Source organism: Stegodyphus dumicola, chromosome 2, assembly GCF_044657685.1.
Source record: "Stegodyphus dumicola isolate Sdum_Otavi_A_Nest chromosome 2, ASM4465768v1".
In the NCBI taxonomy this organism is placed as follows: Eukaryota; Metazoa; Arthropoda; class Arachnida; order Araneae; family Eresidae; genus Stegodyphus; species Stegodyphus dumicola.
Genome location: NC_140769.1, coordinates 76,238,157 through 76,263,361, shown reverse-complemented (window position 1 = coordinate 76,263,361; position 25,205 = coordinate 76,238,157). Strand labels below are relative to the sequence as shown.

Here is a 25,205-nt window from a genome sequence, read left to right as displayed (position 1 = left end):
ATATCATTTTAAAGAGAATTTATTACTGAATTTAATACAAAACACAAAATTCAATTATTTGCAATACAAAAAAAAAGTTATATGTACTTTAATATAAATAAAAAACACAGTTATGAAGTGGTTTGTAATGTCTAGCTTTCCTGGCCAATCACTGTTCTTGTTCTGAGAACCAATCAAATGTTAGTAACTGCCAGTAGAAGCCGACATCATGTTTACACTTGAAACAATTCATTATTTTGCTTTGTTCTGTAGAAGGAGAACCTGTATCTTATACACTGCAATTACAAGTAGGAATTTTTGTAAAAATTTTTAATATTTAGTCAAGAAGCAATGACATCAAATAAAAGAGTAGATTGGACACCTAGAAAGAGATGTAATATTATTGTGTTACGAGAAAGTGGTCTTTCCTATGCTGAAATTGCAAGGTTCAGTGAGGTGGGTGGTTCAGTGACTAAATCTCGAGTCCGAAAGTTTTGTTTACGATATCAGGAGACAAATTCAATAAAAAACAAAGAAGGAAAAGGCCGAAAACGGTGCACCACATCTATTGATGACAGAAGAATAAAAATACTATGTCTCCAAGATAGAAAAATGTCATCAGCGACCATCAGAAGTGATCTGAATGATGCTGGCGTTTCTGTCAGTTGAAGAACAATCAGGAGAAGATTAACAGATGTTGGACTGAGAGGTAGAATTCCATGAAAAAAGCCTTATCTTAATTTTCAGCAACGAAAAAAAAAGACGACAGTGGGCAAAGGAACACATTAATTGGACAGATGATCAGTGGTCACAAGTTATATGGAGTGATGAAACTAAGATATCGTTATTCGGTAGTGATGGGCGAAAATATGTAAGACGTAGAATAGGAGAAGAGCTACATCCTGACTGCATTCAAGCAACTGTGAAGAACCCAGTTAGTGTTATGATTTGGTCATGCATGTCAGCAGATGGTATTGGTCGCCTTCATGTCATCGATGGGACACTGAATGCCAGAAAATACATTGACACTATTCTAGAACCAAAACTTCTACCTTCCATCAGAGATCTCTTTCTCAACAATGCTTCGTTTATTTTTCAGCAGGATTATGCTCCTTGCCACACGGCCAAAATAACGAAAGAGTGGTTTCGTATAAAGAGCATTAAATTGTTGTCATGGCCAGGAAACGGTCCTGACCTCAATCCTATCGAAAATTTGTGGCACCGTTTGAAAACTCTTGTCCGAATGAGGCGCCCATCAAATAAAAGGGAACTAATTGAGGCTATAACTGTTTCCTGGCATCATGTAATAACGAACGAAGAGCTTAAAACTCTCTTCAGCTCAATGAAACGTCGATGTGAAGCTGTAATCAAAAATAAAGGGTACCCTATTAAGTACTGATAACTCACCGCAATCATCACTATCTAATGTATATCGATAACTATTATCGTTTAACTTTTTTTGTATTGCAAATAATTGAATTTTGTGTTTTGTATTGAATTTAGTAATAAGTTCTCTTTAAAATGATATATACAAGTTTGCATTTTGTGAAACGTAACGTTTTCTATAAGCATACAAAGTTCAAAAACATAAAAATTTCCAAAAGTGTCCACAATTTTAGCCACCACTGTAAATAAATCCTATTTCTCATGCCCAGTATTCACAAAAATAAGTTCCAATATCAAATGTAAGTATATAACTATTGTACTACACAACTGAGCGTTCTTTTATGTAGAAAAACCAAACATTTTCTTTTTATGTTATTCAAAATTCGATGACTCTATGTACCGTTATTTTATGACAATGTGAGAAAAAATACATACATTTGCAGATTTTCATTATTTAATTTCTTCAAATATAATGCAGGACTCTAACATTTTATGGCAACAGTTTGAAAAGTGAACCGACATTTATCCGACCGACGCAAAATGCCAAAACGAAACTAATAGTCCTTCGGGATTCAAATCCCTTTGGACTAAAAAAAAAAAAAAAAAAAAAAAAAAAAAAAATCTGAAATGTTTCAGATTTTAAATTACGTCCAAAGGGGCGTTTTTTAACATTTTGTGTGTTACCTTTCTTTATTAAATATCATGTTCCTCGCACTTAAACCATAAGATCCAGTGCAACAGCAATATCGCAAAATAGTTTTAAAACGAGCATATCTTTAGAATTTCCGATACAGAGACTCACGCGCTGGAGATAAAAATGTTTTTTCTGCACAACGTTGCCATTGCTCGCTTTGAAATCCTTGAGTTTGTTAATCAAAAATTCGTCAAAGTTTTAAAAAATAGGAAATCGATCATAAAACAAATTTCAAATTTCAAATTTGGTCTTCCACATGCTCATATTCGTTGGAGGACTACGTTATTCAAAATTCGATGACTCTATGTACCGTTATTTTATGACAATGTGAGAAATATACATACATTTGCAGGTTTTCATTATTTAATTTCTTCAAATATAATGCAGGACTCTAACATTTTATGGCAACAGTTTGAAAAGTGAACCGACATTTATCCGTCCGACGCAAAATGCCAAAACGAAACTAATAGTCCTTTGGGATTCAAATCCCTTTGGACTAAAAAAAAAAAAAAAAAAAAAAAAAAAAAAAAAATCTGAAATGTTTCAGATTTTAAATTACGTCCAAAGGGGCGTTTTTTAACATTTTGTGTGTTACCTTTCTTTATTAAATATCATGTTCCTCGCACTTAAACCATAAGATCCAGTGCAACAGCAATATCGCAAAATAGTTTTAAAACGAGCATATCTTTAGAATTTCCGATACAGAGACTCACGCGCTGGAGATAAAAATGTTTTTTCTGCACAACGTTGCCATTGCTCGCTTTGAAATCCTTGAGTTTGTTAATCAAAAATTCGTCAAAGTTTTAAAAAATAGGAAATCGATCATAAAACAAATTTCAAATTTCAAATTTGGTCTTCCACATGCTCATATTCGTTGGAGGATTACGTTATTCAAAATTCGATGACTCTATGTACCGTTGTTTTATCACAATACGAGAAATATACATACATTTGCAGATTTTCATTATTTAATTGGTTCAAATATAATGCAGGACTCTAACATTTTGTGGCAACAGTTTGAAAAGTGAACCGACATTTATGAGTCCGACGCAAAATGCCAAAATGAAACTAATAGTTCTTCGGGATTCAAATCCCTTTGGACTTTAAAAAAAAAAACGCGAATACAGTTTCAGTGGTATCAATATTTCGGTGTGACATCCAGCGAAATCTGCCAACATTTTAAAGTAATAAGTGCATTTAATATAGTTTTCTAATTTAAAATAAATGAAATAACAGAATTCAACAAAAAAAATAATATTTTGAACTTCATCATTAGTACTTCCAGTGGAAAACTGAAGACAATAGTTTGTCTTCTAGTCTAAGATTATTTCATCTCATCTAGTCATATTAACTTGAGTCTCGCAAAGAGAATTATCTTGATAAAGGCCTCGTCGATGATCTCTTTTTATTATCGGCAATTCACTTCTGTTCTCCAGGGAGTCGTTTTTACTCGATTCGGAAAGTCTTACCTCCGGTGGCTGCCCGGGGGATCCAGCTTTACAGCAATTGCCGCCCCCTGTAATTGCGTGTAAAGGCCGCCTTTCTTGCGTCTTCCTTTTTTCCTCCTGCGATGATCACTTCTTCGAGTACAGAAGACTGTCGCGAGGAAATGGTGATGACTTTCTGGACTTGTCCTTAGGGATTAACGTTGTTGAGGAATAGAAGTACCGTTAGCTTCCGCGAATATTTTAATGTTGGCAAACCACGTCGTGTCGTGTTTTATCCTTGTAATTTTTTTTCTCTTCCCAGTTTTTCATTTACGAAATGTATTTGTCGCCCAGGGGGGTACATTTCTGCTGTACTTATATGTCTGACACGTCTTTCTGCTTTTTCTCGTCTTCCTTATTGCATTTCTCACATTTATAAGTATTGTGTTAGTGTCCTGTGTTAGTTCAAGCCTGAAGTCAGTTTTGCCTTAAGAAAGCAGGAAAGCTTGTTTTTTATTTTTGTATTTATTTTCTTTTGTGTTGCTTTCGCAGTTTTTTCTCAGCTTTTACGCATACTAATTATTCTGAAATTTTTAGTAATCTAGTACTTTTTTAATTTCTTTAATTTTTTGAAGTACTGTTCATTCAATGCAAATTTTTCTTCTAAAAAATGTAATTTCCCGTGTTCTTGTTATTAATATCTCCATTTGCTTTATTTTTCTCCGCGCAAAGGTTCGATCGTATTTGATAATGTCATCCCTATTGGTTGCAAATGCAGCATTCTGCATATAAGAATACAGTTTATGTCACCGTTAAGTATAGAACATGATACACATCGTATCGAATTTAATAACAAACACGCGCCTGAATGTAGTAGTTTTCAAAATGAGCCTCTATTCTTCGAGTTAATCCTCAGTCAGTAAGCTTTTGTTACTGAAGAACGCAATGTGATGGTAATTCAAAGAGATACTGAGTATTTTACAACAGGCTGTCACTTCTATAAGCAAAACTGCAAAAACATATTAAATTGGCAGTTTTATGTAACAACTGAAACTGTGTTATGTATGGGCACAGTCAGGAAAACACCTACGCATCTACTCCAGTCCTTCGTAAACCGGTCGCAATATTATTATTCTGTTACTTTACTATTTTGGCCACTGGCAATCCTCTAAATATGACACATATCGCTCCTTTGCGACTCATTTTTATTTTTGTTGTTGTTATTATTATTATTATTAAATAACGGAGGATACGCTTGCGTCTTTCATGAAAATGTACTTATAAAATTCAAGGATGATAAATTGTATTTTTATAAACTGAAATTTTTAATTTTCTTCTGTTCTACTTTTACAGGAATTAACACAATTAAAAGTTTCTCTATTCCACATATTTTCTTCTACTCTTTTTTTTTTTTTTTCTTTTCAGAAGACAGCTAAGGAAAAATAACTTGTCTTTAGTATTGATTTGAATAGTTTCTAGTTATTCTAGAAATAGATTAAATACTAGTACTGAATTTCATAACAGATGAAATTTAACCCTTTTAATTTATTTCTGTTTTATAAATCGTAATAGACAGAATTTAGTTCTTTTAACTGAATTTGCTTTATTGCTAAAATACACAAAATTATTCATTCTGTTATATTACTGTACTAGATAAAAGAAGTAAATGGTCACTTGTAATAGAAGACAGATAATTATAATAGAAGGAATTTAATGCTTTTAATTTGCTTTTATTGCGTAACTAATAAACACAAGAAGCGATTAGTAACTTGTTAAACTTTTTAATGAATCATTTGCTAATTTCTCAACCGTAACGTGTTAATTTATATAAAAGTAATATCTCTGCATTTCGATACATGCATTCATTAATCAGTCAATTTTGTTGTGATTTTAATTCTGTTCGTCAATTCAGCTTTTCTTATGGTAGATATTCTGTAGAGTTATTAAGTTTGTCGAAGTAGGAGACGTTAAAAATTGGGCAGTGCCCTCCCTGGAATTCAAATTTCGCACACTTCGTTTGACAACCGGACGTGCTTTCCAATTACACCACCAAGGCACATGGGAAGGAGGGAGAAATTATCTTAAAGTTCCATGAATTTATGCTTTATTTCTGATCCCCTTTCAAAAGCTGGTATTTAGTACTCTTTATGCTTGTGTCCTCAAATTTCCGTGAGTCGACGCCTAAAGTTGTTGGAACCTATTGTTGGAAGTTTGAAACTTCCTCTAAAGTTGTTTTCTTTACAATAGCTTGAAGTAGACCAAATAAATAGATTTACGGGTCAGTTCAACTGAACAAGTTTACGAATTAGCTGACTGGCAGAATGAAATGAGTTAAAAAAAATAAAAAAAAAAAAAAAAAAAAAAACCAAATATAAGTAACAAAAAAATAGTAAATGAGTTTATTTCTTAAATAATTTGGACAATTTTTATTTGCTTTGCATCACTAGAAAATAAAGTAATTACTAAATAACAGCACGTATAAATTAATTATGCATGTATTCATTCCAAATGTTTCAAAGGTATGAAATTATTTAACACATTTTACTTCCATATTACTGTTACTTAATTAAGGAACATAATGGCTTAAGCACAGCATCAATTTTAATACCATTATTATAATGTAATTTATTTTAAACAGCATAATTGCTGGAAATTATGATGTCAGAGTTTCTGAGAGCCCTAGATGACTTGCATTAGTTTAACTGTGTACATTACAGCAAAGCTATGATTAATACTTTCATCTTTTTTAAATGCATGCTGCAGAATTAGTTTTCAATGCTAGAATTCTATTTATGCTATAATTAAACGAATCTGAAAAGAATTTTTCCAACATTTCTTATTTGTCATGTGTTTTTATCTTACTTAATTATTCGTGGTCTAATTCATCTAAAAAGATATAATTTGTCAGTAACTACAACATTTTTATAATCTCTTTAAAAGTATAACCGAACTAGGTTATCGAATGCCATCTAGTGGCTACGAGAACAGCAGTCGTCCTCCAGCTGCGATGAAGATAGGTTCAAAATACTGTCTCCGAGACTCAAACGTTAATTCTAATTGTTAGGTGTTCTGTTTTGGTGTATAGTGCTCTGTTGATAAATGTTTTAGAGCTACCATCGTTTTTGCTTATAAAAGAACGGTTACTAAGGTTTATTTAAAATATACATATTCTAGCATAAACGCAATTTAGAAGTAAATTGCAGACACTAGAAAGGTCTAATTATGTAAAAACGGTCTTGAATACCATTGAGGCATTTTAGAATATGCAAGCACCTTGTGGAATATATACTATGAGGGTTGAAACTTTAATAATGGCAATTATTTATTTACAATTGACACAACTAAAAGAGGTATCTATGTAAAATGTTTAATGCTTTTTGTGTAATCATCAACGACGTATACTACTCGGTGGCCACGATATAAGGCATTGTATACCTATAATAACGCCTGTTCTGTTGATGATTCGAATGCAGATTCGATTACATACGGTCTGTCCGAGAAAATACACTACTAGCCATTAAAATTGCTACACCAGGAAGGAAAGCAAGTAACATGATGTCATTTATTGTACATATGCAGGATAATGGAACGTTTGGTTTGGTTTATTTGATTATGGTAAAGCACGTGAGAGCTATCTGCCTAAAGGGAGGAATGCCTTTGTGGCGGACTTTCTAAGTGAAACTAGCTCATATTCAAGTTACAAATGAGGAACACCTGTGAAAGCGCCCATGCAGCCAGCCCGTTCGCCGAGATTCAAACCAGTATAATAGAAGAAAGACATGATTAAACTGGTTGATGGTTTGGAATAAACAGCGGGCAGAATTCAGTACATAGAGCTGCCACATCTGGCAGCAACAACGTTACTGCGCATCGAATCGAACTGAGTTTGGATGACAGATGGGGTCTTTCATTTTATGCGGCTTCAACTCCATCCCTGAGTTCATGAATCGAAGTGGCTGGCGAGTGGTCGCGTGACAATCTCTCGGCAACCCCTTAACCAGATGTCTTGAGTGGAAGAGAGATTTGGAGAATGTGTTGACCAGGGCAACAGTCGAACATGCTCTGTATCGAAGAAGATCAGGATAGTACGCGCAGCATCAGCACCCTCTAGATACATGAAGTCTAGATACATTAAGTTTAGGGAGTGTTGGCAGAATTCTGTTGTACATTACCTTATTGAAAGATGACATCACGCAGTCTCCAAGCATAGGGCACAGCTAGAGGCCTTAATACGTCAGAAATATAACGATTTTTGTTCACATGACCGACTATGCTAAACTTCGTTTCTTCAGTTCAAGTACGAATCACGTGTCATTAGCTAACATGGCGCTGAACATACAGCAAAAAATTACAGTTCTAACATGGACATTTCTGGTTGCTATTACCCATGCTGCAACGATCATTACCCAGAGGCTAATAATTGATTTTCTCAAAATATTTGTGAAGCTGAAGAAATATTATTTTAATGCAGCATTGTTGCCGCTGCAGGAGACGTCCAGAAACGAAAATCTTTGCTGTAGCACTGATGCAGCAAATATCGGTAACTATTGGAGGCATTCAGTGCATCGTTCTTCAATTTGAAGGTTAACCTTATAGAGATACTATCACACTCCCTCTAGCCATAATACTATCATCACGCGATGCGATCATCTGTTTGTAACCATGTTTCTGACTTACTTTGTATACAGAAAAAATTTCAGCTATTGCCATTTTTTAAATAACACTTAGATATCCTTCAGGAGCGTTTTCTTGCAACACAAAACGAAATTGTATGAATTTCCGATTAACCAGATTAATGCCAGTAATAACTTTTACGTTTAACTCAAAATAACGGTTATTCCGGAGAAGTTAAAAAACACAGAAAAGTGAAATTATCCATATTATAATTATTATATTATATATTATTATTATAAGAGAAATGTTTTTAACAAATTACTTGAATTTTCAAGCAGTTTGTTTTGGAGCATAAGTCATTTGGTTACGCCATTTAAATCAATTTTTGAAACAAAAAGATCATTGTGTAACTGCTGCAAATAATGGATGAATTAACGTTATTAAAAATGAAGCACGGCATTCAGAGAACATTATTTATAATAGAAACTTGAACACTGTCATTGATTTCAATCTCTGTAAGAAAGATAGATTAGAACTTTTTGCTTTTTAGTTTGTCGCAATAATTTTCCCATCATTCCTCAATAAGTAAATTTAACGTTCTTACAAACGTGGCACGCTTAATTCGGAACTGATTGTATTCGTTTTGTGGCCACTAACATGGGATGTTTTCTTTTTTAGGTGTAGTATATGTTTAAAAGGAAGGAACAAAAGGTCCTTTCAGATAAATCAGTATACATATTCTGCCTTTACGAAGCGCATGTGAATCGTAATTGATTTGATACAATCAATACTACCCTGAATTAAAATTGTCAAATCCTTATGGCACTTATTTCCAAAAGTTTCCGTAGAAGCGGGATTTAATCTGGAAACTCTTATCAATTCATTTTTCAGTCTCTGCATCTTAAATTGAGCCAACAGATATTCCCTTGAGCCCAGTGGGGTTTAATACCGCTTAAAATGTCTCGGATGTTCGTAATCATTTCTCGTCCTCAGTCTCTAAATTGCAGATATTAGAAAGAGTGCATGGAATGTCCTTTGCTTTATAACGTCGAATTTAATGTGATCACTTTAGCAGAGAAACTAGTTGTTTAATCAAACGTCACCTAATCTCTCGACTCCGGGTCATTAATTTTCCATTAGCTGTGCAAACTTCCGAACGCAGTTTTCAAATTCTTTTGGCTGCTTGACACTAGCTGCTGCGTACTTGCATTTTATTGGTTAATTTGGGTCGTAAACATGATCGCAGATGCTTCAGAGTTCGGTATCTGATATTCATCCGAAACCAATTCAGTATGCTAATTCAAGAAACTGCAATAAGTATTATTTAATAAACATAGTAATAACTGCAATAAGTATTATTTAATAAAAGAAAAAATAACTTTGTGAATTGACGCAATCTAATGCATTACAATTTGTTAACGTATACATAATTTGTTAAAAATAATAAATATTACATTTTGTTAAAATAAAACTGCAAAACTGCATCTGTCAGAATTAAAAGTTTTAATTCATATTCTATCGTAATAAAATTTTGCTTTAACAATACTTTTATGTGACATATTTTCATTGCCGTTTCTTGCTTATCATTAGTTAATGTGAAGCTTTGATTTAATGACGCTTGTGCTTAGATTCGTCACTGTACAGTGTTTTAAACTGCTTGGATGTGTAATTGACAGGTTATGAAGTATTAAAATGTTTTTAAATTTAATTGAATACGTTTATCTTAATTTCATTTGTATTTACTATAAATTTTTATAGCTGTATATGTAGGAACTAAACTAGCAAATACCCCATCCCAAAAAAAACCTGAATTTTCTGTGTAAATATCTGCACGTATCTGAATCTTACTTTCTTCTGGAACTCAATAAATGTTATGTTAATACATTTTTTTAAAATTTGTTATTAATTTGTCCTAGTTAAAATATTTTATGTAGTGATCAATTCAGGAGCCGTCATTTAACAATTAAAGAAGTATTACAGAACAGGAAACATTGCGAAGTCTGACAGCTTAGAAATGAGTCCAATTTAAGCGAAATTAGGAATTAATTGGTTTAAGTAAAGGTGATATAATTGATAATTGGGTGCAATCTGCATTACATCCTACATATTTGTTTACAGATTTTATTGCTAGGTTTCTTAAAATATAAATTTGTGAAAATGCTATTTGTACTTATTCTCTGGAATCATATACATTTAATGGGCTGTGTATTTCTGCTAATATTTAGTTACTTGTTAACCGTATTTCATTTTCACGAAATAAGCAAGCAGATTAGCTCAGTCAGAATTCTCATAATCCGAAAATCAATATATGAACTGATCTGATAACCAGTTTTAAGTTAAGCACATGTAATTTACTGAAGTTGCCAGTATATATCTACAATCTAGATAGTATATATCTACAACAACTAAAAATCGACATTAGAAAAATAGCTTGACCCCGTAGAATAGTAACTGGACTGTAAAAGCAAATGTTATTATAATGTAAGCTTACTACTATCCATTCTGCATGTACTTGTTAAAAATAATGTTGTAAAGCAGTTGATTACATAGAAAAATCAGTCTAAACAACTAAATTACAAGTTTATAACTAAATTAGTAAGTTACTTGTAACTAAATTACAAGTTTATAACTAAATTAGTAAGTTACTTGTAACTAAATTACAAGTTTACTTTGATTATCTCAGTAAAATTCTTGTGAATATGAATTCAGATAATGTTTAAATGTGCACATGACTATCATGATTATATCTAACTATCTCATGTACCTTGTACAAGACAATGTCTGTAATTAACATAGTTATGCTTATACGCAGGCCTTGTATGCCCATGTAATATTTATTTTTTATAAGGAAGAAATAATCTCTTCTGCCTGGATAACTATTAACACTGTAAGACTTTTACAACAAAGTCAGGCCAGTGGTTATCTCAGGCGGCGCTCAGTACTATATACTATTTCAATGCACTAACTTAAATTCATATTCAGCGCTTATTAGGCAGTATAGGTTAATTATTAAAGTGATGAATTTGAAAATAATTACTTTATTTTTAAGATATGTCTCAAGTCTTACATAATATCCTGCCATTTATTCCACATATCTAATTTTTATTACTAAATTTCAAAATTTATTTGTTGCTATTTCAAATAAAAGTATTTCAATGAGTTCCTTAATGTGTAAGTTGTAGTGAGCCAATTATTAATATTCAAACAGTTGAGTAACTTTCTTATGCATTCTGTAATGTAATTGTGTACTTAAACAATTATTAATGTTCGAATCGGTGAGTCTCGCGGAGGTATTTCAAAATTTTAAGTGTAATTCGCCCCAAATAATATAAATTCGCCTTTTAGTTCAACCGTTGTCGTAGAAATATCATTGTGTAACAAACACCTTTTCTTTTCTTATATATTTGTATATTTTCCGTACGTAAATGACCGTAACTTTATCTTCTTTCATATAAATTGAGTTTATATCATTGAAGAAGTATTATTTCGCGTTCGGGAGTAGTTTAACGCAGTCCCGACTTATATCTACGGTCCTTTGTGCTACGAGCCTATCAGCTTAAGTTGATGCTGGTGCTACGAGCCGATAGCATGTACGTGCATGTGGATGCCCTGTTAATTAATGGACCCCCGTAAGTGTAACAGTATCGCGGCTCATTACTTTGGCATCAGGAAGACGAGCGTATGCCGACTAGCTTCAATTAGGTGGGAACGGATGCAACAGTGCGTGCTATATAGCGGCGGGTTCGGTTAAAGAGTTTGCATCCTAGTTAATGCTTTCATTTCCTGAGCTTTCATGATAAAACAAGACGTAAGCGAGACATTTAAAGGTAATTCAATGTGGTATTTCTCTGAGCATTCAAAGATAACATTCAGGAATGATTTATTCTTGCGGGCTCTTGCCTGCAGATGGCACCATTGCTTGATCCCATTTTGCGCTTTTGCTGTTCCATTTGCGTTACAGAACATTCAACATTAATAGAAATGGTCAAAATTCAGATTAAATCTTTGTTGTCAGTGAATTTAATGCACCTTTTGGGATTTGTGAGGACAGTTGTTGCATAATATATTGTTCACTGGATAAGGTACCAAATTGTTTGCAATTAATGTTAGAAAATAACTGCATGCCATGCGAATATTTAAGCATTACTCCACCCCCCCCCAGCTGATTGGCCGTTATGCGTATACGCATCTGCAAGTAATGATGCTTAGCAATTTTCTAAATACACAAGCAATTCCCAGAAAAAATACAAAAAAACTTTATTAAAATACAACACCCACACGAAAATTACATACACGGACTGCCGCAAAAAGTTGTCACTGAGAATATTTTAAACGGATTTACTTAACAAATTATGAGCATCTTGAATTATTTACCACACAGTTAAGGCACATGCAATATCTTTATTTCCTTTTTTTTTTAATTATTGATGGCACTGTAACATGTATATATATAATCTCGATTTTCAATTCAATCTGCTTCAAAATGACTTGAATGTTTTTATCAAAATCTCTACTTTGAGAAATAAAGGTTTAAATTATCCTTACAGAAAGCATAAATTGTATCTAAAGATAATTTTTTTAAATATTTTAGTAAGACATAAATTCAGATCCTTCGCATAATGAAATAAGTTAAAATTCCATAATCGGGTTGAGCGCCAAGCTTAGCGAGAGTTTTTTATTTGGCGCGATTTTGATTTGAGGTTTCCGACTGTATGTTTTCTTGTGGCAAACCTAAGAGCTTTATTTCGGTAACTGCAAAAGCGCGAATTTAGTGTACCTAGATTTTTTTTTTATTTAATTTTGAAATACTGTGTTTTGTTTTTAAAAGTTTTACTGTTTAATATTATTATTATTATATATGTTTAATATTACTTTTGTATAACTTTTTGCAGAAGGTTAAGCTGTTGTTGGTGGGAGAATTGTGGATTTCAGCTGACGTGAAGTTTATAATTTATGAATGTTTTCATTTAATTTTATTTAGTTAATTTTTTTTTTCTTTCTTGCATGTGGCAATCGAAATATGTGGAATATTTAAAGCTTTGAAGTTTTGAACGAAAGTTGTTTATGTGTTGAATTTTATGATGATAGTAACTTGATTATTTTAATGAGTTTATGATGCATCCGTTATTAGTAAATTTCAATGTATTTACTTGGTTGACGATTTTGGAGTCCGAGGAAAGTGTTATAAAATGTATTTCAGCGTTGGTTTAATTCCGTTAATTAAACAGTCCTTATAAGTGCTTATAAGTCCTTATATATGAAAATAAAATATAAAGGCCCTTATAGGTGCTTACTTTTTCTTTAAAGCCCTTTTTTTTAGTGCTTATTTTTTGCTTTTAGTGCTTTTTTTTTTTTTAAATGAACGCGCAATTATTCCCCGTACCAAAGCCGAAACTAAATAAACAACTTTTCTTCCTAATATGGAATGTCAGATGGTGAATCATTTTCCCGGAAATAGCTTTTCCCCCTTTCTCTGCATTAACATAACCTCTGGTGTGCGCGGAGAGTACAGGCAAAGAATATGTATTGTTCTTTGGTACAGGCAGGTGCTCGTCATTCTGTTGGTCAAAGAATTGCGAAAGCAGTAGAAAATTCCGATACATTTGGCATTCTTTTCCTCCCACCCACATACTACACACGTTTGAATTCTAAATAATTTTCATTCTCGTTCCGCTTGGTCAGTTCATATTCGTGTTTATTATAATCGTTATGCTTATATTATGAGCATATGTATGAATGTTTATAATAACATAGTTGCAGTAACTGCTGAAGTATAGTAAACTTCCAAAAATGGTTGTGTTTTAACACAGATTAGCGTTCTAAAAAATAATATTCGGAATGGCGTAAATAAAGGGAAAGTAATCGAATAGTCAAAATAATTTCATTTTTTTGGCCAATACGTTATACAACAGTACGAACGTTGGGAGGTTCTGCCTTTTCTCCGCAAAATCTCGAATAATGGAACTGTTACAGTTCGTTGTAAAACAATCAACGGATTTTTTTTTTTTTTTTTTTTTTTTTTGTCACTTTCCAATCTGGATTGAATAGGAATAAAAGTTCTGTGGTCTACCAACCCAAACGAAGAATGATTCTATTCCGGAAATTTAACGCAGTCTGTTGAAAATTAGAATGAAAAACACCCCAAGTCCCTTTCTTTTCCTTTATTTAGTTCTTTATTCTCCCAATATAGGCAGCTGTTGAATCCGATTGCGTAATATCATGTAGGGAAGAATTACGGCGCACGTATTGCGCAATAACGTTTGCGATATTTTGCAGAGATAATTAATTTTGATGTTCGGTCCAAGATTTTTTTATGAACACTTAAAAGAGTTTTTGCTAAGCAGAATATTTTTCTGTTCCGTTGGTTTGTTTTATATGATGCACATATCGAAATGTCAAAAGCATTTATTTAGCGGAAAAATCTAAAGAACGGCTACAGTCTATCCTCCCCTCCGCTCCTCTTTTTGAAGTTACGCTCGACTGTCCGAATATTCGCCAATTTTCAAGTATGCGGGTAGTTAAGCTTTTACTGTTAAAGGATGACTGCATGAAGCAAATTTCTGTCTTCTGATTTCAGAAATGTTCCTCTTTTTTGACTGTCCGAATATTCGCCAATTTTCAAGTATGCGGGTAGTTAAGCTTTTACTGTTAAAGGATGACTGCATGAAGCAAATTTCTGTCTTCTGATTTCAGAAATGTTCCTCTTTTTTACTTAAATTACTTTGCTTGCAATATCTGTTAAGGAAAAACTGATATACGATGAAAATTTAGAAAATGTTCAGAATTTAGATTTATATTATTTAAATATCAATATGAGTGGAAAAATAAATTGCATTTATTATTAAGTTCCAAGCGAATAGAATAAATATGCCTTATTATTATTTATTTCCTCTATTTTGAACTGAAATTTCATCAATTAATCTTGTAATATAGTTTAGTTGTGCATAGTTTTTTTTCCTCTCATTGTAAACTAGTTCTGTAAATTGAACTGTTATTTAAAATTTAAAAAAAAAGTAATTATTTTCTATGGTTGAGGTTCCATGCTTATTCTCTCTTAATAAATACTGCATTTCTCATATTTTAAATTACGAGTCTAATTTTTGATGTTATGCAGTTTTGTATAATGTAATTAGACAGGTGCTTATTTTTTTCCTTAAAATGTGCTTGAAAAGTGCTTGTAGGTGCTTATTTTTTTAACTAAAATGTGGCTATGAACCCTGTTAAAACTGGTGTGCACTGTCCTAAATGTACTACGAAGATGGTTGCTAATAAGGATTCAAGTAAAAAGCTAGGCTGGCGTTGGATTTGTAATAATAAGAGAAGAGCTTTGAGATGTAGTGGTACACTGAAGGACACCTTCTTCTGTGGAACACGAATACCTTTTAGGAATATTGTAGCCATGATTTTTGGTTTCGTTATGAAATTGCCTGTACATTTCCTTTTGAATAATATTAGTGCATGGAGAAAAGAGAGGAGTGAAAGTAGTATATTATCAGAAACTGTTACCGACTACTTCAACTTTTGCAGAGAAATTTGTGAACTTATTGCGTCCCACGATAGCCACAAAGTGGGAGGTAAAGGAAAAACAATTCTTTTGGATGAGACTTTTCTTAGCCGTAGGAAGTATGAGCGCTGTCGAATTAGAGGAGGAATGAAAATTATTGTGTTTGGTATGTATTGTAAGGAAGATAAGGAAGGCTTGTTTTTCGAAATAGAAGGTAAGAGTAAAAGGAATCTGCGGCCGTATGTGAAACATTATTGCCACGAGGAGACAAATGTTGTGTGTATAGATTCGGCGAAGCAGTATGCTGGAGTGGAGAATCTTTTTTGTAATGCTATTCATAAAACTAAAAATCATAAAAAGGGGGAATTGTTTTATGCTGATGATAAATTGAATACTATTAACGATTTAGAGAATAAAAATAGATTGCTGAAAAAAATGTTTAAAAATAGAATTCCTCGGAATTCCTTACATCGTTTCATGGCTGTATTGTTTTATTGGCGGGTTCGTATGAGTGATTTAAATTCGGAAGGAGAAAAAATATTTAAATTTTTGGAGGATGTTAAATTAGTTTATCCAGGATATGGAAAGGTACCACTGAAACTGAAAATGATCAGTTCTCCGAATGTGGAATCTGAAGGAATAGAGCATCTTATGCCGAAAGAAGTTGTTTCGGGTGATTGCGATATTTTTGAAGAATGTGATGATTTTGATTGGGGATCTTTTGTTAATTTGGAAATAAAGATTTTTGTGAATGTATTAGTAAGTTTCAAGAGTTTTTTTTTAAGTATGGGGAGTTTCTTTTTATTTTTAATTACGTGGCTATCGTGTTTACCGTTATAATAATTGGTAGAATTCAGTTACTGTATCATGGCAATTTGAAATATAAACAATTTATTGTACTTATTTCTATACCTGTGGAACACGAAGATGGTAGAGAATGCATTGTGACGTCACAAGCTTAGTCCCACCCATTTATAGATATCACTTATTCAGATTTTAGTAGTAAAGACAGAACTTTGTTTTTACTTCGAAAGCTGATGCACGACTTTGTTTTTACTTCGAAAGCTGATGCACGACTTTGTTTTTACTTCGAAAGCTGATGCACGTTGTTTTATCATTTAATCAATTTCATTTACTATTCTGTTTGCACATAATAATCGCTATTCACCATTGTAAATAAACATTTACTATTCTGTTTACGTTTAAAACTCGGAGTGCTCTGATTTGATAAGTGTATATATTTATTTACTGAATAATTATTTACAAGAATTATTCATTTTACTATTTTATGATGAATTACATATATAGGACTATGTTTTTACTCGCAAAACTGTTGGACTTTGTTTTACTCATCTAGTATTTTATCATCTCATTTTACTATTCTGTTTGCATCAAATAACGGCCTTTCACTACTGCAAAACTTAAAAGTCGCTATTCCGTTTACGTTTAGCAATCTTTGGCAATCTTTAGCATTCTTGCTTTTAAGCAAGAAGAAAGGAGATGAGGACTTTGGCGAACGCCGTTTTCTCCAGTCCGTTAGGATATTTTCCACTATTTACGTTTAAAAATCACATTCTAGTGCTTTCATTGCCGCCCCCCCCAAAAAAAAACGCCAAATTTTGAAGGCCAAAATAGTTTGGCGCCAACTTACCCCGCTGATGGAATTTTAGCCATGAAATACATATAGTTACGGATTTGGTATTTAATTAGTTAATGTTAGTAGAATTATAAATAAAATTGTTTTATTCCCTTGCAATGCAGCGCATGTCGAATGTTAAGAGAAAGATAAGCCGGAATATTAAACATACAAGAGCGCGTGCATTTAACATTTAATAAATAAATCTCTCTTTTTGATTTCGAGAAAATACCAAAAAAATTCTCGCGCATTGAAAAAGCTTATATAAGCGGCATAAAAACCTCTCAATTCGTTGTTTAGTTAATTGTTGTTTTAATAGTTTGTTTAGAAAAGTTCTTTTTTTGACTGTAGCGAATTCGTGGATTAGCTTTGTCTAGCTGTTTTGAATTAAGTTCTCTTGAACGTTTGAGTAGTTAAAAGATAACTACTATGGGGTATTTGTAATACACATGAATATCTGAGGAAATTTAAGCATTTTTGTTGTGATAATCATAAATTTTGTTCATTTTTCATCGGACTTGTGCATTCAATTGTACGCACGCAACAATATAAAAGTACCTATTCAACTACAGTGAGGTAAACTAAGATTGATCAACGACTTTAATAACTCAATAGTTAGATTACATATCTACAGAATGTAGGGCTCTAAATTTGGTATTTGGTCGAAACTTAAATATTTACGTAATGTATACGAGTGTGCTGCAACCCTCCTGGCCTATAATAATCGGCATCATGGTTAACGCAGCCACTACAAAAATTACAAAGATTATTATTTTGCAAATTAAATCTTTTCAGGTACGCCGGGAGGCGGCCGTGTCCAGTAATTATTTAATTTTAATCAAAATCACATAATCTTTACGTATGGAACATCATAAAGAAGCGTCCAACACTCTACTTTTCTTTCGTTATTTGTTTTGTTGATAATGGCAAAGCAACAAAGGGGGCTACTACGTTTTCGCCTTGTGACAAATGAGTGCTAAAAATGCCTTAAATTTCGTGGAAATTTTCTTTTAATTTTTTTAAAAATGTTTACACTTTTACTTCCTTTTACGTAGTAAAGGAAGCATTGTAATTGCGAAACATTTCGGGTGTCATATTTCAACGGAAATATCCATTTTGACAGTTCCCGAATGCATTTGGACCGATTTTTTTACGTGACGTTTGTACGTACGGACAAGTGACGGAGGACGTGGCCACCATCCCTCCACCGTTAAGGTTAACCGATAGTAGCACCACATCCGCCCTTAGAATAAAGGATTCTCTTTTCAAAACAAATTGTTAAATGGATTTAAAAGGCATTTAGAAGGGAGTTTTCCATGACATCTGTATGTGCGTGCTACTTACGTTTGTATGTATCTCGCATAATTTAAAAAAGATTAGGTATAAAACTTTAAAATTTTGTATGTGGGGCTACTATAATATCTAATTATGCACCATCCTTTTTTATTGTAAGCAACAGTACCAAACGCATATATGTAATATATATAATTACAAAACAATATATATACATGTCTACTCCCTTACCTGTCCTGGTCGGATAGAGCTTTAAAGTCCTTACTCAGCCTTTATTTTCTCAATCGTTGGTCGTAGTCATGTGTTTATAGTTACAGAAGTGTTTTAAATGACGAAAATAATCATGTTTTGGTAATGTCATATTTTGAAGAAAAAAATTAATTTTCGACAGATAACGAAATCTATCTTTTAATGTAGTCTCCCAGTTCCTATACTTATATTCAGAAAAGCTTTATACTCATTATAAAAAAGATAAAATTACAAGAAGTTTTATTCTCGTACGACAAAAATTAACTGTTATATTTAATTTCAAAATTTGCAATTTTTGATGTCATTTTCAACTTGCCTTGAGGGATATGTTAATTACTTTAGAATAATTCGAAGAAATAAGTTTAAATGAAGTGCAGCAAAAAATGCGTAAAATTTAATGGACCGTGCAGTGGAGTCATGTAGTATCCACATGAGAATTTTTTAAACTGCTACGAATCGATCTCGTCGTGATCTTTCGACGTATTATTTTTGATTAATTGCATGTACCCAGAAAATTTGTTACAGAAATGAATGTAGAAAGGAATCGGAATTATTCAAAACGTGTATTTCTTCTCGAACACGTTCTGTTAACGCTTTAATAAGCAGAAGTTTTATTAACATATCCGTTGCAACAACGGATAGCTGAAGCTGCACAGTCTAGCACTACTGACAGAGAAATATCTTCCATTTTGTTTAACAAAGCCTTTTGTATGTAATAATGTATCAAACGTTGCTTTGTTCGCGCTTTAAATGCAAACTAACCCTTCTTTCTCTTCAGTCACTGAAGAACGTATTTACATGAAACATTAAAGCAAAATTATTTCCGCGCATTCGCTCTATTCTTTACGAGCTATGTTTATTGTTATTAATTCCCTTAAAAGCTTTGCGCTTCTTCGTTGAATCTCTGGAGAGGAAGATATAAGACAAATGAATTGGATTCGAGTTTATCATTCTCGGCGAAAGCCCTTTGGAAGGAATACATGCATTAATTCCATTCTGTGATTGCCGTGCACTGCAAGACGCACGAGTTGCTTTTGTCTTGGAGACGAGGTGTGGATGTTTCTAATAATTGCTATTATTCTTTCCGTGTCATGCAATATTAATGAAAATAGGTTACAGAGAGTGAATCCATTTATTGGTTGCTGTGGATTGAATAATCTGGGTTCTTAATGGAAAAGTCTCTCCCTTCCTGACTTGGTATTAAATCTGAAAGATATTTAGATAATTTGTTTCTAAGAATTTATAATCAACATGAAAAATGTTCCATTTATGTATTACGGTCTTCAAATGTTTCTAGTGGACCGACTCACGCTGCCGCTTCCCCTACATCACTATGATGTGCAGGGATTCACTTTAGGCAGTAGATTCTTAAATGCACTTAGTTGTTTGAAATCTCTTTTGAAGTTACATTCAAGGCTATCTGAATTTATTTTTATTAATAGATCCTTTGATACTTTGAAATGGTTTATAGTACAATGTATTACTAATTGCAGTGCTTTATACATTTTAATCTATATGCTTTATAAACTATACTTTAAGCATGGTGTCTGTATTGAAAATGAAATAAACATAAGGATTATACAATTCGGCTGTGCTCCCAATTAACATAAATACCTAAAAGCATTCGTGAGCCTTAAAATGTCCAAATATTAATGAATAGCTGTTGAAGGGGTAGTACATTAGCAAAATCACATTTTCTCTCTTTTCTTATGAATCTCGAGAAGTACTGTTAGAAATCTCTAGGCATCAATAAATCTTGAACGTTTAACAGAGATGAATTAATATACAGTCCACAGCTACCAATTGCTATCAACAGTATTCTTCAAAGAGATATCAAATTTTAACTGTAAATTGAGTTTCGTTTGAGTGATTTATGTTTCTGTGTAGCAAGCAAAAGCATTCTTTAATCAGCTGATCAAGGGCCTTTCACATATGCGCTATGTATATATTTACCACCGGAAGCTATAAAAAACTAAATTTCATTTCTCGCTGAAAATGTAGAGTTCGTTAGATTCCATTATACGTTTCTAGTGCAATTTCTGCTGGAAATATTTAATTCCTTCTCATTATTTAAATCGTCAAAATATCTTAAGTCGAGCTATCATATATCGATGATCCATATGAATGGTTATTTGAATATACGCAAAGCACATAAGAGCGGTTTGCCTAAGAGTAGGGATACCTACGTGGAAGACTTTCTGAGAGAAACTGGCTCGTATTCCCATTTCATATGGAGAAAAACACGTATGCAGTCAGTTCGTTCTCTCGAGTTTGAAGCGGGTCGAACTTGTCTGTATGCAGCAGTTTTAACCATTCGGCCACTACTACAGCCAACCCATTTGGATGCTATATCGAGATATTTTAATATGACTAATAAATAACTACTAGAATAAAGTTAAGAAAATTACAATAATTTGGCGAATAATACTCAAAATTGTTTATCAGGAGCAAAAACCATTCGTATGCTAATTCATATTAAGTGTATCTCAAAATAAATTTATAATATTTCTGCATATTAGTCTCTTGCAGCAGTAGAAATATATATTTTTCAAACGGGGTTCAGTTAATATGTATAAACATATGTTTTTTATTTCATTGCTTAATAATATGTAAATATCTGAGAAGGCCAAGTTCATTTATTTACTATAAAAATATGCTAACTTTAAAATATGATTTTAAAATACTTCGCAAACAATATTTTCAATCCATTAAAATGTGTATTCCATTATCATACGAAATTGTTGCTGTTGCTAAATATGAAAGTTGTACTACTTTGCAATTTCATGACTCCGTCATAAATTATTTTTTAAAAAAATTGTTTCTTTATTGCATTAGTTTAAATGAATTGTTAATAATTGGAATATTTTACATACAATAAAATTCTGATATCACAAAATTTTATTGTAAATAAAATGTTCTACCTCTTATAGCCGAGTTTTTGGTGATGAATTCTCGATAAAGTGACGAGTTTACTCTATAAGCCGTCAATATTTATCTCTTATCATTGATAAATTATCAAAAGAAAAAGTTTATCATAAATTATCATAAATTTTCTAAAACAAGTAACAAAAAAAGAATCTGAAAAATGTTTGTATTTTCATTAAAACTCGCTTCATTTTGTTATTATACGATGAGTGGAAATTCGTTTTTATCACTATAATGTCTTTCGAGTTTCATTGCCTTAAGTTAAAGGAAAGTAAATTATATCGCTATCTTATGGATATTTTATATTCTTTTTAAATACGAGTATTAAAAAGAATTTGCTTGCAGTAAGTGTTCAGATTGTTGTTGCAAATATGCAACTTTTCCTCAAATGAAAAGAAATATTTTAACGGGTTCTTAAAGTTCTGAAGAGAAATAAGATAGATGTGTAAAGTTCCATATCGTTTATCAGCTTCGATTCAAAAAGTCTCTTTTCGGTGCCTAGATTCCTTATCAATCATTAATTTTTTATGCGATGAAATAGAAAAAACGGAAAAGCGTTTTTCCTTCTGAGCGTTTACGAAGTACTTCATAAAAAATTTCTTAATCTAGTAAATAACTCAATAACTGCATTCTCGTCTTCCAAAGAAAGTACTGCTAGAGAAACTCCCTGGGGGAAAATATTTAATCGAAATTCAATTACGTCCATCTTCTAGTTTGTTGACAATCCATTAAGATTTTCTTTTGAGTCGTGAAATTTGCTCTTGCCGTCAACTGACTTTTATTTCCATTGCTTGTTTTGTTGCGTATTGTATCAACACTAATGTCTTTTCCTGCTTTTCTATTTCGGCTTTCAAAGAAAAGGGCAATGTTTTCCAGTACATGAGTTGGAGTTTCAAAACATTTTATAAGCAAATAATGTTTATGTATTAAGTGTTTATAGGAAGACGAATTGAAAAGTAAGATTAATATTTCTTCGTACATCAAATATGCATAAACAGCATTGAACATATTTAATAATTTTTTAGCTTAAACCCTTTACCGGTGCAGTATCGAAGTGTTCAGCTTTATCAAGAATCTGAAAACGTGAATCATCCAATCCGCGTCGTCGTATGAGTTTCAAAATAACCCCCTTCCCCAATTATGTCATAATAATCTTGTTATTTCTGTCAAAAGACTTCCAACCATCTTTCACTCTAAATTCCTGAAGCCTTCCTGAAATTCGTAGGTATTCGAACTGTCTTCGATAGTACTGTCTCTAGCCCTGGCATATCCGATATGATATAGCTTTATTACCATATGTAACACTTATAGTCTCGCCTTTTTTATAAACATCAATTTGAGACGGAAGAAGGTTTTTTCCTCTACGTCAATCTGTAGCGATATCTGCCATGAGACTTCTGGCAGCCCAATAAAATTTAGCCGTGGTAAAACTGTCAAAATTAAAAGTCATAAAAGGTAGTGCAATGCAAGTTGTCAAATGAAGAAAGTCCATGGTTTCACCCATGGACCACTCTGGAAGAAGTAACCGGATTATTGCTATGTCGTGGACATTATAACAGAGACGTCCTAAAGGTGTAAAGGACCTTTTTATTAAAACTCAATAGATTAACAGAAGCTGCGTCTAGTGCTTACAAAACCAGCCAGCGTTTATGATATAACTCAAAAATAATGAATTCAAAATTAAAACTAAACTAAGTCGAAAATTAGCCAAAGGCTACACAGAAAGAATACACCCTAGTGGTTTAAGTCTTCTACCGGCATGACAAGCTTAATAGCGAGAATAACTCAGCGCCACCGACAGACTGCTATCTAAAGAGATTAAACTAACAGCGTGCCCTTCATCAGGCAGAACCCGCACTAAATCAACAATTTAAAAACTTTCCTTTAAATACTATATATTTATATCTCATTTGAATACGCGCGGACTAAAATTTACATTCTGGCAGGAAAACGGAAAAGGAGAATGACAGAAAAGCTGTTTAATATAAAATAACTGGTTAATAAAAATAAATGAATCCTTAACGCACTTATTCATCGACTTGTTTCTGTCGCACTTGCACTCTGTCAAAATATAGCGTCTGTGGTATTTCCCTCCCTTATTTATTTTGAGTAACGTGAAGCGTTCGTATTGAAACCTTCCTACTAGACAGGACGCTGAGCCATCATGTACTGCACTGTTGTTTCCAAAACTGTTTTATTTGCATATTTCCATAAAAACATAGGCTGTTATTAATTTACTAACACGTTTGTATAGCTTTTTTTCTTTACATTTACTATGATACCGAAGAATACTTTTGATTGTTTTACATTAATTTACATATTTATTTACAATTTGTTATTTTATATCTAAAAAACAATATATTGGCTTAGTTTTAATTTAGTTGAAATAATTTATGGATTTTGTTTTATTAAATTAAAAAAAATATTACTCCTTTTAATATATTATAGAAAAAAAATAATAATAAGTTATATATTTAGTTTAAAAGCTATTGCAATTTTTTTCCTTCTCATCTGAAATATGTGTGGGATATTTGTTCAGGCGAAAAGAATTATCATTTCATCGAATTTGTCCAAAAATGCGTATATTTTATTTTAAAGAAACAAACATACGAGTATATATATTTAACTCTACAATCTCTTCTAAACCTAAGAGTAAAACACATAAACGAAAAATAAAATTCGCCCACTTGGCATGATAATAAGTATAGGCTTGACTTATTTTAAAAAAAATCAATTTTCTGAATTTTCTAGTTATATGAATAAACTGCAATTTCGATTGCCTTGATAACCGTAGTTCTGTACTGTACATTTAATTTATAATATGTCCAACTAATAAATTTTTATAAACATTTAACCACATTACTGTAATTAATAATAGATATTTCTATCTGCACATGTTGTTACTTTGTGCAGAGCGTTAGTTTTTTTATTTAATGCCAAAATTTAGCGATATCATGAAGTGATGAAATAAATCTGTTTTCTCAATTCTGTTACTGGTGGTTTTGATTTGTTTTTTATATTAATGTAATTTTTCTCACAATGGTATCGTAATCATATTTTCTGAGCTCGATATACTTTGTTGCAGGTCCTCCTTCCAGGTCTAACCTCAATCTGAATTTGAATCTGAATTCTGACTCGCCCAGAAAAGCGCGACAAAATTTAACACTTAATTTCGGTTGTGCTGCACTGAGTGCCGTTGGAGAGAAAGTGGATGCCGAGCTGACACTAGAAAAACAAGGGTAAGCTCTTCTGTTGACAATTATGATGCTTATTATTGCATGAAATGAATATCTTCAAAATTAGTTTTGTTATTTGGCTTTAATTATCATACTGACGAAAGTAAAAAATAATCACAATAAGCCGAATTCTCATTTGTGAACATATTTTACAAGGAAAAAAAATGTGAGATGTTTCTTATCCTTATAAGTCTTACATTAGAGTATTACATATACGTGATGGTATGGCGTAAATGTGTTTGATCAACACGTGTCTTTCGAC

At 32.4% G+C, this 25,205-nt stretch overlaps 1 protein-coding gene across 1 annotated transcript in view; it reads left to right on the top strand.

Moving 5' to 3' along the window:
- The window catches only part of LOC118185763 (uncharacterized), an 831,500-nt gene that overhangs the window by 769,728 nt on the left and 36,567 nt on the right, over positions 1–25,205 (top strand). Inside the window, exon 6 of the mRNA XM_085810777.1 lies at positions 24,793–24,946. Coding sequence (XP_085666903.1) covers positions 24,793–24,946 — 154 coding nt within the window. The remainder of the gene's footprint in view (positions 1–24,792; positions 24,947–25,205) is intronic.